Source organism: Crocodylus siamensis, chromosome 7 (assembly GCF_052110815.1).
Source record: "Crocodylus siamensis isolate JL-2025a chromosome 7, ASM5211081v1, whole genome shotgun sequence".
In the NCBI taxonomy this organism is placed as follows: domain Eukaryota; kingdom Metazoa; phylum Chordata; order Crocodylia; family Crocodylidae; genus Crocodylus; species Crocodylus siamensis.
The window spans coordinates 72,416,874-72,429,619 of record NC_143401.1 but is presented as its reverse complement, the minus strand read 5'-3'; the positions used below and the strand labels follow the sequence as shown (position 1 = coordinate 72,429,619).

The 12,746-nt window shown below is 44.2% G+C and overlaps 1 protein-coding gene across 2 annotated transcripts in view; it reads left to right on the top strand.

The window, feature by feature from the left end:
- The window catches only part of LRRC27 (leucine rich repeat containing 27), an 84,972-nt gene that overhangs the window by 47,533 nt on the left and 24,693 nt on the right, over positions 1-12,746 (top strand). For both annotated transcript variants that reach the window (XM_090057985.1, XM_090057986.1), the window contains exons 7-8: positions 3,143-3,283; positions 10,603-10,699. In XM_090057985.1, the coding sequence (XP_089914111.1) occupies positions 3,143-3,283; positions 10,603-10,699 (238 nt within the window). The remainder of the gene's footprint in view (positions 1-3,142; positions 3,284-10,602; positions 10,700-12,746) is intronic.

The following is a 12,746-nucleotide window of genomic DNA, read 5'->3' as shown; positions in this document are numbered from 1 at the left end:
CTCAATGTGGAACGCACAGCTGGGCCAGCACCTGGGGAGGTAGGGTTGTGCCAGTGACAATGGGCAAAGCAGCCAGAGGGCAGCCAGGACTCTCAGCCCTTGCTCACCCTCCTGCTGCCAATCAGCATGTCCACTGGGGCTCAAAGGCCCCAGATTGTGCAGCTGGCCGCTACTCACTAGCCGCACCAATTTACAGTGGGCTGGATAGAGTGGCTGCACAAAGTGGACCCGACCGGCCAACCATATGTTTGACCCTGCTGTGTTAATGCATATTACTAATGCATACTAATGAATGTTACATCCATTGTAAATTACTTAATATTGCAATTATAGCAAATAAGTAAAGGTAAGTAAGGGGTAGTTGTATAATGTCATTTGTGTCGCTGTTTTTGTGATAATTCATAGTAGACTAAACAATGTAAGACTGGTATTTTGTAAAAATATGAGTCCTGGTAATATGAACCATTGCCAGAGGAGTCAGCTATTGATTTGGGGGGGCGGGGGGAGTAGGGGAGGGATAAAAAAGAGAGAGATACTTTCTGTGCAAATTACTAAATCTGCAAATTAGGAATTTTGTAAAACATTTTTGTCTTCAGTCACTCTGATGTTTTGTTAATGTGTACAGTCTTATGGATAAGTGCAGATCTAAGAATTATGGGTGATTAGTATTGCTTGACTATTTATAATTTTGAAATTAAAAATCAGGAATGTTTTTACTACAAACTTCAGACCTAATAGAGCTAGTTGATTCTTCTTTATTTAATGTCGACTTTTCAATGAAATTTCCACAGTTCTAATAAGAATATAAATAGATGTTTATGGTCTATTTTCCCTTTTTTGACCAACTTTTGTACTAAATGAACCACTGCTTTTAGTTAGTACATGGAAGTAGAAGGCAGGCTTTCTGTGTCCTTCCTATACACAGCTTTGCACATCTTTTCACAGCATCTGATGAATGAGCTTCAATGAAAGTTTTTGTTACATACACACACACAGCACAAGCTTTCATTGAAGCTCATTCTTCAGATGGGCCAGCATCAGATATATAAATATATATATATGAAGAATGAGCTTCAATGAACGCTTGTGCTATCAGTGTGTGTGTGTGTGTGTGTATACTAGTATACGCATACATATATATTAAGGGTGTGCAAAGCGGGCCGTATTCAATTTGGATTCAGATTCGGCCCAAATCAGGGAGAGGGATTTGTTGATTCGGATCACTGTGCCCAATTAAATGTGGCAAAATCTGAATGTGAAGATTTGATGCTGATTCAGAGAATCAGTGATTCGGACACAGACACAGCTTTAAATATTTTTTCTGCATACTTCAAGGTACCAGCATGGCTTGTGAATGCTGCAATGCTGGGGCACGTGGTATATCCCAAAGGACTGCGGGGGACCCTCCATATGCTTGATGGCAAACCCAATCCCCCAGGTCTGCTGGAGAGCACACTGGGGCCCCCCTACACCCCTCTGGCTTGGTGATCAGCCTCGGGGGGACCATGGGTTCCCCCCCAGACCCAGAAGGCACCAGTCGCTGGCTGGGTGAGCACAGGGGAACACCCCTGTGCGCGCCGCAGTGGACCTGGACGTGAACCAGAAGTGCTTCTAGTCCACTTCCAGGTCTGCTGCTGAGCACACTGGGGAGCCCCCCCCCCATACTCCTGTGGGATGCTCCATGTGCCCCAGCATCGCTGCATTCACAAACCATGGTGGTACCTCGAGGTATATAGAAAAAAACATTTAAAGATATGTCTATGTCCAAATCTTTCCCGAGATTAAAGGGTCCTCTGATTCAATTTGGTTTCAGAGATTTGGCCACCATATCAGGCCGAAATTCACAGCCCTGATATGTATATATATCAGGGCTGTGCAAAGCTTTGGGTGCAGTTTTGATTTGGAGGGGATTTGGCCTGCTCCACCAGCCCCACTGAGCGCCTCCCAATCCCTGTCCTCTCTCCCAGCCCCATCAATGGCTGCCCTGCCCAGCCCCAGCGTCCCGGCACTTAAAAAAGAAAAAGCCCCACACTCACTGGCTGCTGCAGCAGATATCAGGGAATCTGGGGGCTTGCGGCAGAGCCCCCATTGCAGCACAGGGCAGTGGGAGGCAGCGGGGATCTTCCCCCCACACACACCCCACCTGCCTGACAGGAGCCGGTGAGTGCGGGGCTTTTTTTTTTACTTCAGACTAACTATGCAACTAACTATGTCTGTTCCTATATGGAAGTATAATTTATAAACTGTGGTTAGTTTATAAAAAGTAAACACTTTTCTTGTTGTATACTTTTCCTTGTTGTACTGTTATTATAAATTGCTTAACTGGCCAAACATTCCTATATATTGCTTGGCTAAAAATGTAGTCTCATTTATTAGCGTATCGGGGCAACGTTCTGTTGCACTACATGAACATGAGGACAGGTAAGGATATAGTTTCAGAAAACAGACTACAACAGCATCAGTTACCTTGCATTGGAAAATCTGTTAAATCTGTTGCTCAGTATACAAGAATTCTAGTATACTGTGTTTAAACATATCTGTAGTTTTCCTTATGTGAACAGAACCTGAAGGTGGCAGCCTATATTCATTTTATATGCTGCAAGTTAAAACTACTGCTCAGAAAGCTTAAACTTGCACTCCTTCCTTTCTTCATCATAGTTTCCATCTTCAGTCTATATATGTCTTGCAGTTAGGCTTTATCCTACTAGCTCCTCTTTCCTGGAAAGTAAAGGGTGTTTTGTGTGGCAAGAATTTAAAATATTCCTGCTCTCTATATTACTTTTTCCATAGTGAGATTGGATCAAACTATTTTTAAGTGCCTGATTTAGCATGTTATTAAGTGTGTGACTGCTTTAAATTTCCTGTTGAAATCCGTAGGACTACTTATATACTTAAATTCAGGGAGCTGATTGAATTAGGGCCTAGTTGTACGGATGTCAGTGATTTGTTGCATCTACAAATATAGGTTAGAAACCCACACTGCTTTGATTCCTGCATTTTCCTGTTCTCTCTTTGATCAAGAATCAGACCTGCCCAAAGATCTGTCTGGTGAATTTAGTTATCATAATGAATAATTGTATCACTCTGCCTGTCTTTAAATACAGTATTTAAAAACCTGTAATGAATGGCCTTATTTTAAAAGGAAAAAATCCATGCAGAAGAATGTATTTCCTGAGTTTTCATCCCTCGATAAGAAGATAGAGACAAAGCGAGCTGAAGAGTGCAGATTGGCAGCACAGAAGCAGATGAAAGAGAAACTGGCTTTAATTGAACAGCAAAGAAAGCAAGTATTATTTTTGCCTTATATCAGTGCACTATTTTTGAGTTGTTGCTCTTCTTCTTAGCACTGTAGCTCTTTTCCCCTCATGATTCACCCAGTTTTCCATTTATAAAGAAAGAAGTCATTACAAATTATCTGGACTGTAAATAGAAATGTAAGGAGTGTTTTTTTCTTTACAAAGCGCAGTGATCCTGGGGAACAAGAACATGAACTATTGCATTTCTTACTGCTGACTTGGAGAATCTGAGTTTCTGTTCTCATGTATTGGGAAAAATATTTCCCTTCGTAACTCCATAGTCAGAGGGGATATTATGCAAGTACTGAAATGACTTTTTTTTAAGCTTACTAACTGATAACAGACTAACTGAACAGCAGTAAAACAGGCATATGATATATAAAAATGTTGACGTGCTTGCAGGATAAGGAATATGTAAATTAAAAAAAAAGTTTCAAATGTAAATTGTTTCCAATTCTGCATATTAGTCTACCATATGCATACAGTTAGAATCCTATTCAAGAGCCAACATACTGCTGTCTGTGAAACTTACTAAAAAAATCAGATAATCATATTTAGTGACATTATATTACATTTCCTAACAGATCCTACAGTGTGTTTTATACTTCCATATAATGGAGGAGAGACAACAAGAGGAAGGTCAGGGGAAGTGTGAGTCCTTACTGAATGGGGGAGGCAACCTAGTGGCAGAGGATGAGAAAAAGGCTTAAGTACTCAATGTATTTTTTTAATCTGAGTCTTCACAGGCAAGGTCAACTCCAAGAGTATTGCAGTGGGCAGCAGTTTAGGGAGAAGGTCAGCAACCCTCAGTGATGAAAGAACAGGTTAGGTACTTTTAAAAAAAGTTGGATGTGTACAAGTCCATGGGGCCAGATACAGTGCATCTGAGGGTGATGAGGGAGTTAGCTGAAGTGATTGCAGAGCCGCTGGCCATTAAGTTTGAAAATTCATGGCAATCGGGGGAGGTCCTAGACAATTGGAAAAGGGCAAATATAGTGCCCATCTTTAAGAAAGGGAAAAAGGAGGATCCAGGGAACTACAGACCAGTCAGCCTCACCTCAATCCCTGAAAAATTCATGGAGTAGTTCCTCAAAGAATCCAGTTCTAAGCACTTGGAGAAGAAGTTCATTAGAAACAGTTAGCATGGATTCGCCAAGGGCAAATCATGCCTGATCAACCTGATTGCCTTCTTTGATAAGATGACTGGGTCTGTGGATCCGGGGAGTACAGTGGATAATATAATATACCTTGACTTCAGCAAGGCTTTTGATACCATCTCCCATAGCATTCTTGCAAGCAAACTGAGGAAGTATGGATTAGATGAATGGACTGTAAGGTAGAAAAAAGGTGGCTGGATTGTCGGGCTCAACAGGTAATAATCAGTGGCTCAGTGTCTAGCTGGCAGGCAGTATCAAGTGAAGTACCCCAGGGGTTGGTCCCGGGGCTGGTTTTCTTCAATATATTCATTAATCTGGAAGATGGGATGGATTGCACCCTCAGCAGATTTGCAGATGACACCAAGCTGGGGGGTGTAGGAGATATACTGGATGGCTAGGATTCAGAGTGACCTAGACAAATTGGAGGATTGGACCAAAAGAAATCTCATGAGGATCAACCAAGATAAGTGCAAAATCCTGTACTTAGGATAGAAGAATCCCATGCACCACTACAGCCTGCCTGGGGACTGACTGTCTAAGCAGCAGCTCTGCAGAAGAGGACCTGGGGGTTACAGTATACAATAAGCTAGATATGAGTCAGCTGTGTGCCCTTGTTGCCAAGAAGGCTAACAGAGGACACCCTCCCCCCCCCCCAACTGCCTGCTTGTTCTGGGCTCAGGTGAGGTGAAGCCGGCTTGTCACCATAGTGCATACTTCTGTGGGGGCCTGTGCTCCCCAGATCTGTGCACAGGGCAGGTGCAGGCTGCCTGCTGAGGGCTGAGGCTCCTGCCCTGCTGCCACAGCCCAGCAGGTGAAGTCCAGCAGCACAGGGAACAGTGGGGCTGCAAGGGGATCTCCTTGCTGCTGCAAGTTCCTCACTGCCTTGGCGATGCGTCCCTTGTATGCACAGTAGCAGCAGGGGTGGCATTGCGGGGATTTGCCCCTTGCTGCTGCTGCATGTACAGGGGACATGTTGGCAGGGCAGACGTGGAGCTCACAGCACCAGGCAGCTTTTCTGTGCAGCCCCACTGTGCCCTGCAGTGCTGGGTCGCACCTGCTGGGCTTTGGAAGCCCTGGGGAAGGGCAGCAGAACAGGAGCCCAAGCTCACAGGGAATAGCCCGCACCCGCCTCCACCTCGCATACAGATCTGGGAGGCATGGGTTCCCCCTGCCCATGAGAGTGAGTGCAGTGGTAGGGAGTTGCCCCCTCCTGGCCTCCCTGCTCCAAAACAAGTGACCCACGGCCCCTTCCTGCTACCCACCAGGGCCTGACAGCCACGCATTGTGGCCCCGGGTCCCAAGCCCCACACACTGCTCAGCTGGGCAGCAGCCCCAACCAAGCCTACCCAACTCCCTCCCTCCTTCCCTATGGGGGCTTCAGTTCTTCCTCCCTACCCCCACCGTTTCCCACTTACCTGCTGGAGCTGCTCTCCAGGCTGCCTGACTGTTCCCCCTGCCTAACTGCCTTCCTCCCACTCCATCCAGTCCCCTGCATGCTGGAACTCTGTCAGCCTGCAGAGGGCTCATCGCAAAACTGCAATATCCACGGGTTTCTCTGCTAAAATGAGAAATCTGTGGCTTCCCCTGGTAAAGGGGGAAATCTGTGTTTTACTCAATTTTCCTATGGGAATAGAAACTCCAGATCCCTGTTAATAAGGCAACCCAGCTTGGGTTAATTGCCCTGGACAGCCACACGTCTTTGGGTCTCTGGCTGACAAGTTCTGCCCCAGCTAATTAACTAGCTAGCTTCTTGATTGGCTGCTGGGAGTGCCACCTACCCATATAGACCAAGCTGTGGCAGCAGACTCCTATGCTAGCCAGCAGTTCTGACCCTGATCTGCTTTGGTAAGCCTCTTGATTCTTGACCCTGGTTTGGCTCTGCTCTTGGACTTTGGCTTAGGGATTGTCCCTTGGACTTGGTAACTCAGCATCTGATTCTCAGACAGTTACCCTGTCCTGTGTTTTGGACTGTCCCCCTGAATTTCCCTCCAGACAGTTATTTAGGTCCCAAATCCTGACTCGGCCCCTTCCTTCCCTCAGTGGCTTAACCATTAGGCCAGACCGCCTATGATCTGATTGCTAAGGCCTTGATTTAGACTTATGTTAGTAAATGAGCCATTTAGTCCTGTAGTTTATTAATTGATCTTCCAAATGGCAACATGTTAGTTATAAATCAGAAATGTATTTTGCAAATTTGTTTCCGTCTTAATTCCCTTCCACAATTAAGCTGGCATATGTATATATATACTAGATTTTTTGCCCTGGTCTTGCTTTCAGAATGACAACATTGTTTTTGGAGGCATGTGTACATATCTCATGTAAAAGTATAATGTTATATCTGGTCACTGATCCTTAAAAATTCCATAGTTCCTAGACAGGGTGAAGTATTAACAACAAATTATATACCTTGAATGATGATTTTTTTTAAATCCAAACAACAATCATGGAACTAATAAAATTTTTGCTAAAGATCTCCAACTATTCATGCAGCTTATCATTATACCTCATCTCCCTTTGACCATATTTGAGCTTTTCAGGCCAGGAAATATGATTTAGATTCTCCAGACTGGCAGTTGCTTTGCATTTCACCGCTGGCCTAAGCTTGCCCTAAAGCCAGCATGTGCAAGAACATCCTCTGGTTTGAGAAACTAGATGTAGCTCTTATGTCATTTCCACCTCTGCATATGGTACAAAAGGGAAAAGGGACCTGGATAAAAGTAATGTATGGTACCACAACATCTCTACAGCTTCATTTTCAGACCTATTCACAGTTAGTTTTTAGACTGTTCACCAACTTGGTCTTATACACAAAGACAGCAAAATATGGAAGAGCAAAACTGACCTTTTAGCTACTTTTGCACCCTTCTACCCCTTTGTCTTGCCTGTATCCACCTTGGCAAATTCCATTTTAAAAATAATTTGACCCCTTGGGTTCAATTCTAGCTTGAGTAAAATATGTTCACACTATATAAATAGTGATGCTAATGTATCTTCTGCATAGAACTGTGGTGTGACCATACTTGAATGATTGAGAACTGCCCCTGTCCCCACAGTTTGACAGAATGTAGAAATCCATGGCTGTGTCCACATGAGCAGGGGTATGTGTTTGCAGCAGCACAAATAGTAGTGCCACAATTTGTGTCGCTACTTTGTCCTGTAGTGCACACCCCTGCTTGTGTAGTTTGCAGTGGGACGCATTGTTCCACTGCTCCATGTGCTGCAGGGTGGGAGGGCTGGCTGGGGCACAGGCAACCCCCATGCTGAGGCACACTGTACCCCAGCCAGGTGAGGAGTGGTACATGGAGACAGGGGAGCAGGCAGCAGGCCTAGCAGACCCTAGCTAGCAGCTCCCCATCCGTTTCCCCACTTCCCAGCTTCTCAGAAATCCCGGTAGCAAATTTTGCCCCCAGTACTAAAATTCAGTAGTGCCACACATGGTTTCATATGCAACATATGCAGTTAATGGTGCCACAAAGAAGCTTGTGGCACCACAAACCACACATGCCTGCATGTCTGGATGTGGCCCATGAGTAAAATGTAGAGAAAACAATAGAAATTAAAGGAATTTGGGGAACATCATCTGAAAAGACTGGAAGAGATGTTAAAGCAGTTTGGTATGGATTAGGGTTTCTCAACTGGTGGGATGCGTCCCAGTGGTGGGATGCAAATGTCCTCTAAGTGAGACACAGGTCATGGCAGCAAAACTGGAAGTGCCATGGAAGGACTTTTAGTTTCATTTCTGTGTGCTTCAATTGGCTGCTGCCTAATCCCTACCACCCCACTCTTCGACTAGCCTCTGGGGGACGTGCCCCCACTCGTTGACTGGTGAGACCAAGATTTTTTGACTGTATATAGGTGGGATGTAAGGTGCAAAAGGTTGAGAACCTCTGGTATATATGATAAAAAGTTGATAAGTGCCTTCAAGGTGCAGTATACTGTATTTACTGGAATCTAAGATGATGCTTTTTCCCCATTCAACACTAGCTGGGTGTGTGGGGAGAGCCCTTCATCCTAGATAAGAGAACAAGTTCTGGAGGCATAAGGAGGAAGCAGTTGTGGCTCCAACTCTAACACTGAGCCCACAGGCAGAGTTGGAGGCACAGCTGGTGTCCCCTCTCTCCTTTCAGCTTCTACTCCCCTTACCTTTATTCCCTGACACTGTTTACCTTCCCCTTGCAGCTCTGGCTCCTCCTGGAGCCCCACTCCAGCCTGAGACAGGGAGCACAGAGCATGTGCTACCTCTGGCCTAAGCCTGACCACGCAGGAGCAGCAGTAGTGGCAGCTCTAGCCCTGGCTCTGGGCCAGGATTGAAGCTGCCTTCTCCACAGTGGCTGCTGCATGGCTGGGTTAGAGCCAGAGGCAGCACCTGTTCCATGTTCTCTGCCCCAGGCCAGAGTGCGCCCCAGCAGGAGCCAGAGCTGCAAGGAGAACATAATCATAGATGGGCAGGAGGGGTGCAGAGGGCAGGCAGCTGAGGGGAGGGCCCTACAGGGTGGGCAGCAGAAGATGGAGCAAGTGCGGTGGGGGGCAGGTGCAAACATCTGAGGGTACAGGTACAAGGAGGAGGTTGGGGGGGCAGGCGGCAGGGTTTACAGGCACTGCAGGGGCAGTAACGGGGTGTGCAAGCACTGTGACGAAGGCAGGCAGGCAGCCAGGCAGGGGACATGACAGGGGACAGGGATCAGTCCACTTGACTCTGCTGCTGCCAGCCCCCCGCCCCACTGCCCCTTGCCACTGCTCACCCCAGCTACAGCAATGGTGGTGGTGGGGGTAAGTATTTAAGAGAACCCTTCAAAAATTACATGACAGGAAAAAGTATAACATATTTATACATGGCTTGTAGCTAAATATTGTGGGAATCGTCTTAAATTCAGAGTAATCTTGGATTCGGGTAAATGATAGACAATAGTTACTTCATTTATAAGGCCAGGTAGGCAATGGCTGGACAAGGAAAAATAGATGGGAACTAAGGAAGGAAAAGCTTAACTTAGATACTTTACTAGGAAAGACTTTAACAATAAAATCTTCATTGCAGATATTAAAGATTAGATAAGACATTAGTTAAAGCCATTTATTGAGCAATTCTAGAAAATATGAGGAGTCAAATTTAAGTAACCTCTGCAACATTCTGGCCCAATATTCTTTATATCTCAGTAAACTCATCTTTACTTAGTGCTCTCACCTAGCCAGATTAGAGTTACCTGGGCCCCTGGCAGCCATTAAAACAATGGCACAATTGGGTTTGGAGGAATTTTATACCCCATCCCAAACACTGTGCCTCCTGTCATGCATGTCTGGTATGGCAGGTGGTATGATGTTTGGGATGGGGCATAAAATTCTTTGAGCCCAGTCACACCAGTGCCGAGCTGGTCTGAAGCCTTCCCTTCCTAGAACTATAAACCATGCACCTGGCAACTCCAGTGGAGCTGCCAGGCACAGGGGTCCAGAGGTTCCTGGCAGAGTTGCTGAAGGGTTTCCCAAACTGGAGACTTTAAAACCTGCACCCATGGTTTAAAGTCCCCAGCGGGGGAAGCCCTTTGTCTGCCCCTGCTGGGAGCCTCTGAGCCCCATGCCTGGCACTCACAGCCCATAGGACAGCCCTGAGCCAACTGGAGAACTGGGGCTGCTCCCGGCCACTGCTGACAAGATTGTTGGTGCCAGCGGGCTGGAGACCAGGCTGTCCAGGGCTGATTCTAACAACCAACCAATCAATCAACTGATATAAGGTTCCATACAAATATTGTATGTGGAACATTTTTGCCATTTGATCTTAAATTGGGTACACATGGAACATCTTTGCCATGCATGGCATGATTAATGCCACAAGTGTAATGTGTGCCAGGGATCCTAAAAATAGAAGCTATGTGGCCTGTAAATCCGCTGAGCAATTTAGTTCTTTATTTGTTTCAGTTTTGAATTTGAATCTTTTTGCTCTTATACTCCTCTGCTGCTGCAGCATGCTGTGATATTCCTTTGAAGTACTGATCTTCTATTACAATGTTAATGCTTCATGAAGATGTTCCTTGTGCATTTCTATTGTGACTCTCATATTGTTCAATAGCAACCTAGTTCAGCAGGTAAAAGGAAGTGATAATATTCTTTTTTTAATAATGTGATTTAAAAATTTGATAAAAAATTAACCTTTTCAGAGATAAAGAAATGCTTCAAGAATGGAGAAACCAAACTAAATTGATGAAGGAAAAAAAAGAAGTGCAGTTCAAGTTTTCAACTGAAAATGCAGACATGGTATGTAGTAGAACTTCCACAAGGAGGCTCACTAGATCAAGCAAGTAGCATTAACAAGCATCTCTGAAAGCTTTTCATTAGTGGACAATACATTTAGATAAAAGGCTTCTAAGGATGAGTGTGTGACTAAATAGGAAAAAAAGAAACTAAATGCTATCATTTCAAAAAGCCTAGACCCTACAGGCTGCATGTGAAATATCTGTATGGACCATAGCTCTTGCAAGAAGTGATGTGATCCCACGTGTGATGTAGGAGTTGCCAGATCTTGCAAACAGCTATTCCAAATCTGTAATGACTCCAATAATCAGGCTACTTGGAGGCGTTAAAACAGAAGTGCTTATGTTTAAACATGTTTTTCAAATTATTTAACGCCTCCAATCTGAGATGTTGCCTCTGCCAAACTGCAATTGATGTAGGTTGGTTCTTATGGTTCTTCCAGGAGTCTGTAAATTCTGGCACTCAAGAAGGGAGCACCTCACTTTTAAAAGATTCATAATGAGATAGAAAAACTTGGTTTGTATCCTTATTTGCTTATCACAAAGAAGGATTGAAAAATCTTCCCCAAAGCAGCAAATTATAAATTCTCCTTGCTTTAGATTAGAAATTCTTGTCTTGTTTAAATACGACATTGCAGGAAAGATGAAAGATGCACAGCCCTGTTTTCAAATGTAACAATGAAAACAGAACATGACAGTGTCACAAACTGGAAGGATGCAAGATTCATTTAGGAAACTAAAATGCTGCAAGATGAATTCTTCAGCTTCAGTTTCATTATTGTTTGTTGCTACGTTAATTTTTCATCACTGAACCTATGGGGATAACATAGATATATTGTGAGTTAAAATAAATTATGTCTTTCTAAATGAGGCACAACTGAAAAAAAGAGATTTTTGACAAGTTTCTTGATTTTATTTCTTATTTTTATTTTTTTATATCAATTGAGCAATGTTAAATGAACACCTGGTAAAAAGGATATCTTTAAAGGGACTTCACAATACATTTCTTTGATATGCTTTGCAAGAATAGATAAACCCTGCATTTCTAAAGTACAGATAAAAGAGAACAAACGTTTTTCAAGCCTTCTTTCTAAATTATAAAGAAGCAAAAAGAGACACAAACAAATTTAGTTTTAGTTCATTTCTCTGTGACTGTTTTCCTTCTACCCTATGTCACATCTGCTTAGAATGCAAAATAAAAGTGTGTACAGTGCTTAACACAAGGAGGCCCTACTCTAAATTAAACAAAATAATTTAACATTACTCTATTTATAACAACATATAGTAGTATTTTACTGGCAGTATTATTCCTTGTTCCATATGTCTTAAACCTTTTTTTTTATTCTCACAGTTTCGTACTCTGGAAAATAAGCTATGTTATATTACTAAATATGTCAGTGCTTCCAGGAATACTTGCTATCATTAAGCCAATAACATAGTATAATGCAGGGGTGAACAATTATTTTGGCTGGAGGGCCACTTAACAAGTTTTGGTGAGCTGTCAAGGGACATAAGGGTAACCCCTCCCCTTAACAGGTGCCCCGCCTCCTGGCCGCCATCTTGGGACTAAAATTCCCACCGCTAATCCCTGACCTTTGCCACCACAAGTCGCTCTCCTTGCCCCATAAGAACTCATTTGGGGGGGGTGCCATCTTGAAATCAGAAAAACCCCAAAATCATATACTAAAAAAAACAAACATCTACTACAACTTTTTTTTTTTTTAATAGTTTTGTCCTAATTTGTGTGTGTATGCATAGTGTATCTAGAGGCAATTGCATAAGAGCTCAAAATATAGTCTTACTATTGTATGTTGTATGGGGGGATGTGTGGGTATGGTGACCGGGGGGCGGGGTGTGGAGGAGTGTGTTTGGGAGTATGGTAGGGGTGGGACGGTGTGGGTACATGTGTGGGTATAATGGGGGCTGGGGTGTATGGAAGGGTGTGGGGGGGGAGGTCCTTGGAGTCCCTGAAGTGTGCGAGTCCCTGAAGCTGCACGTGATGGCAGCAAGTGGGGCCAGCCCTGCTCAGCCCCATAGCATGCAGCTCCCAC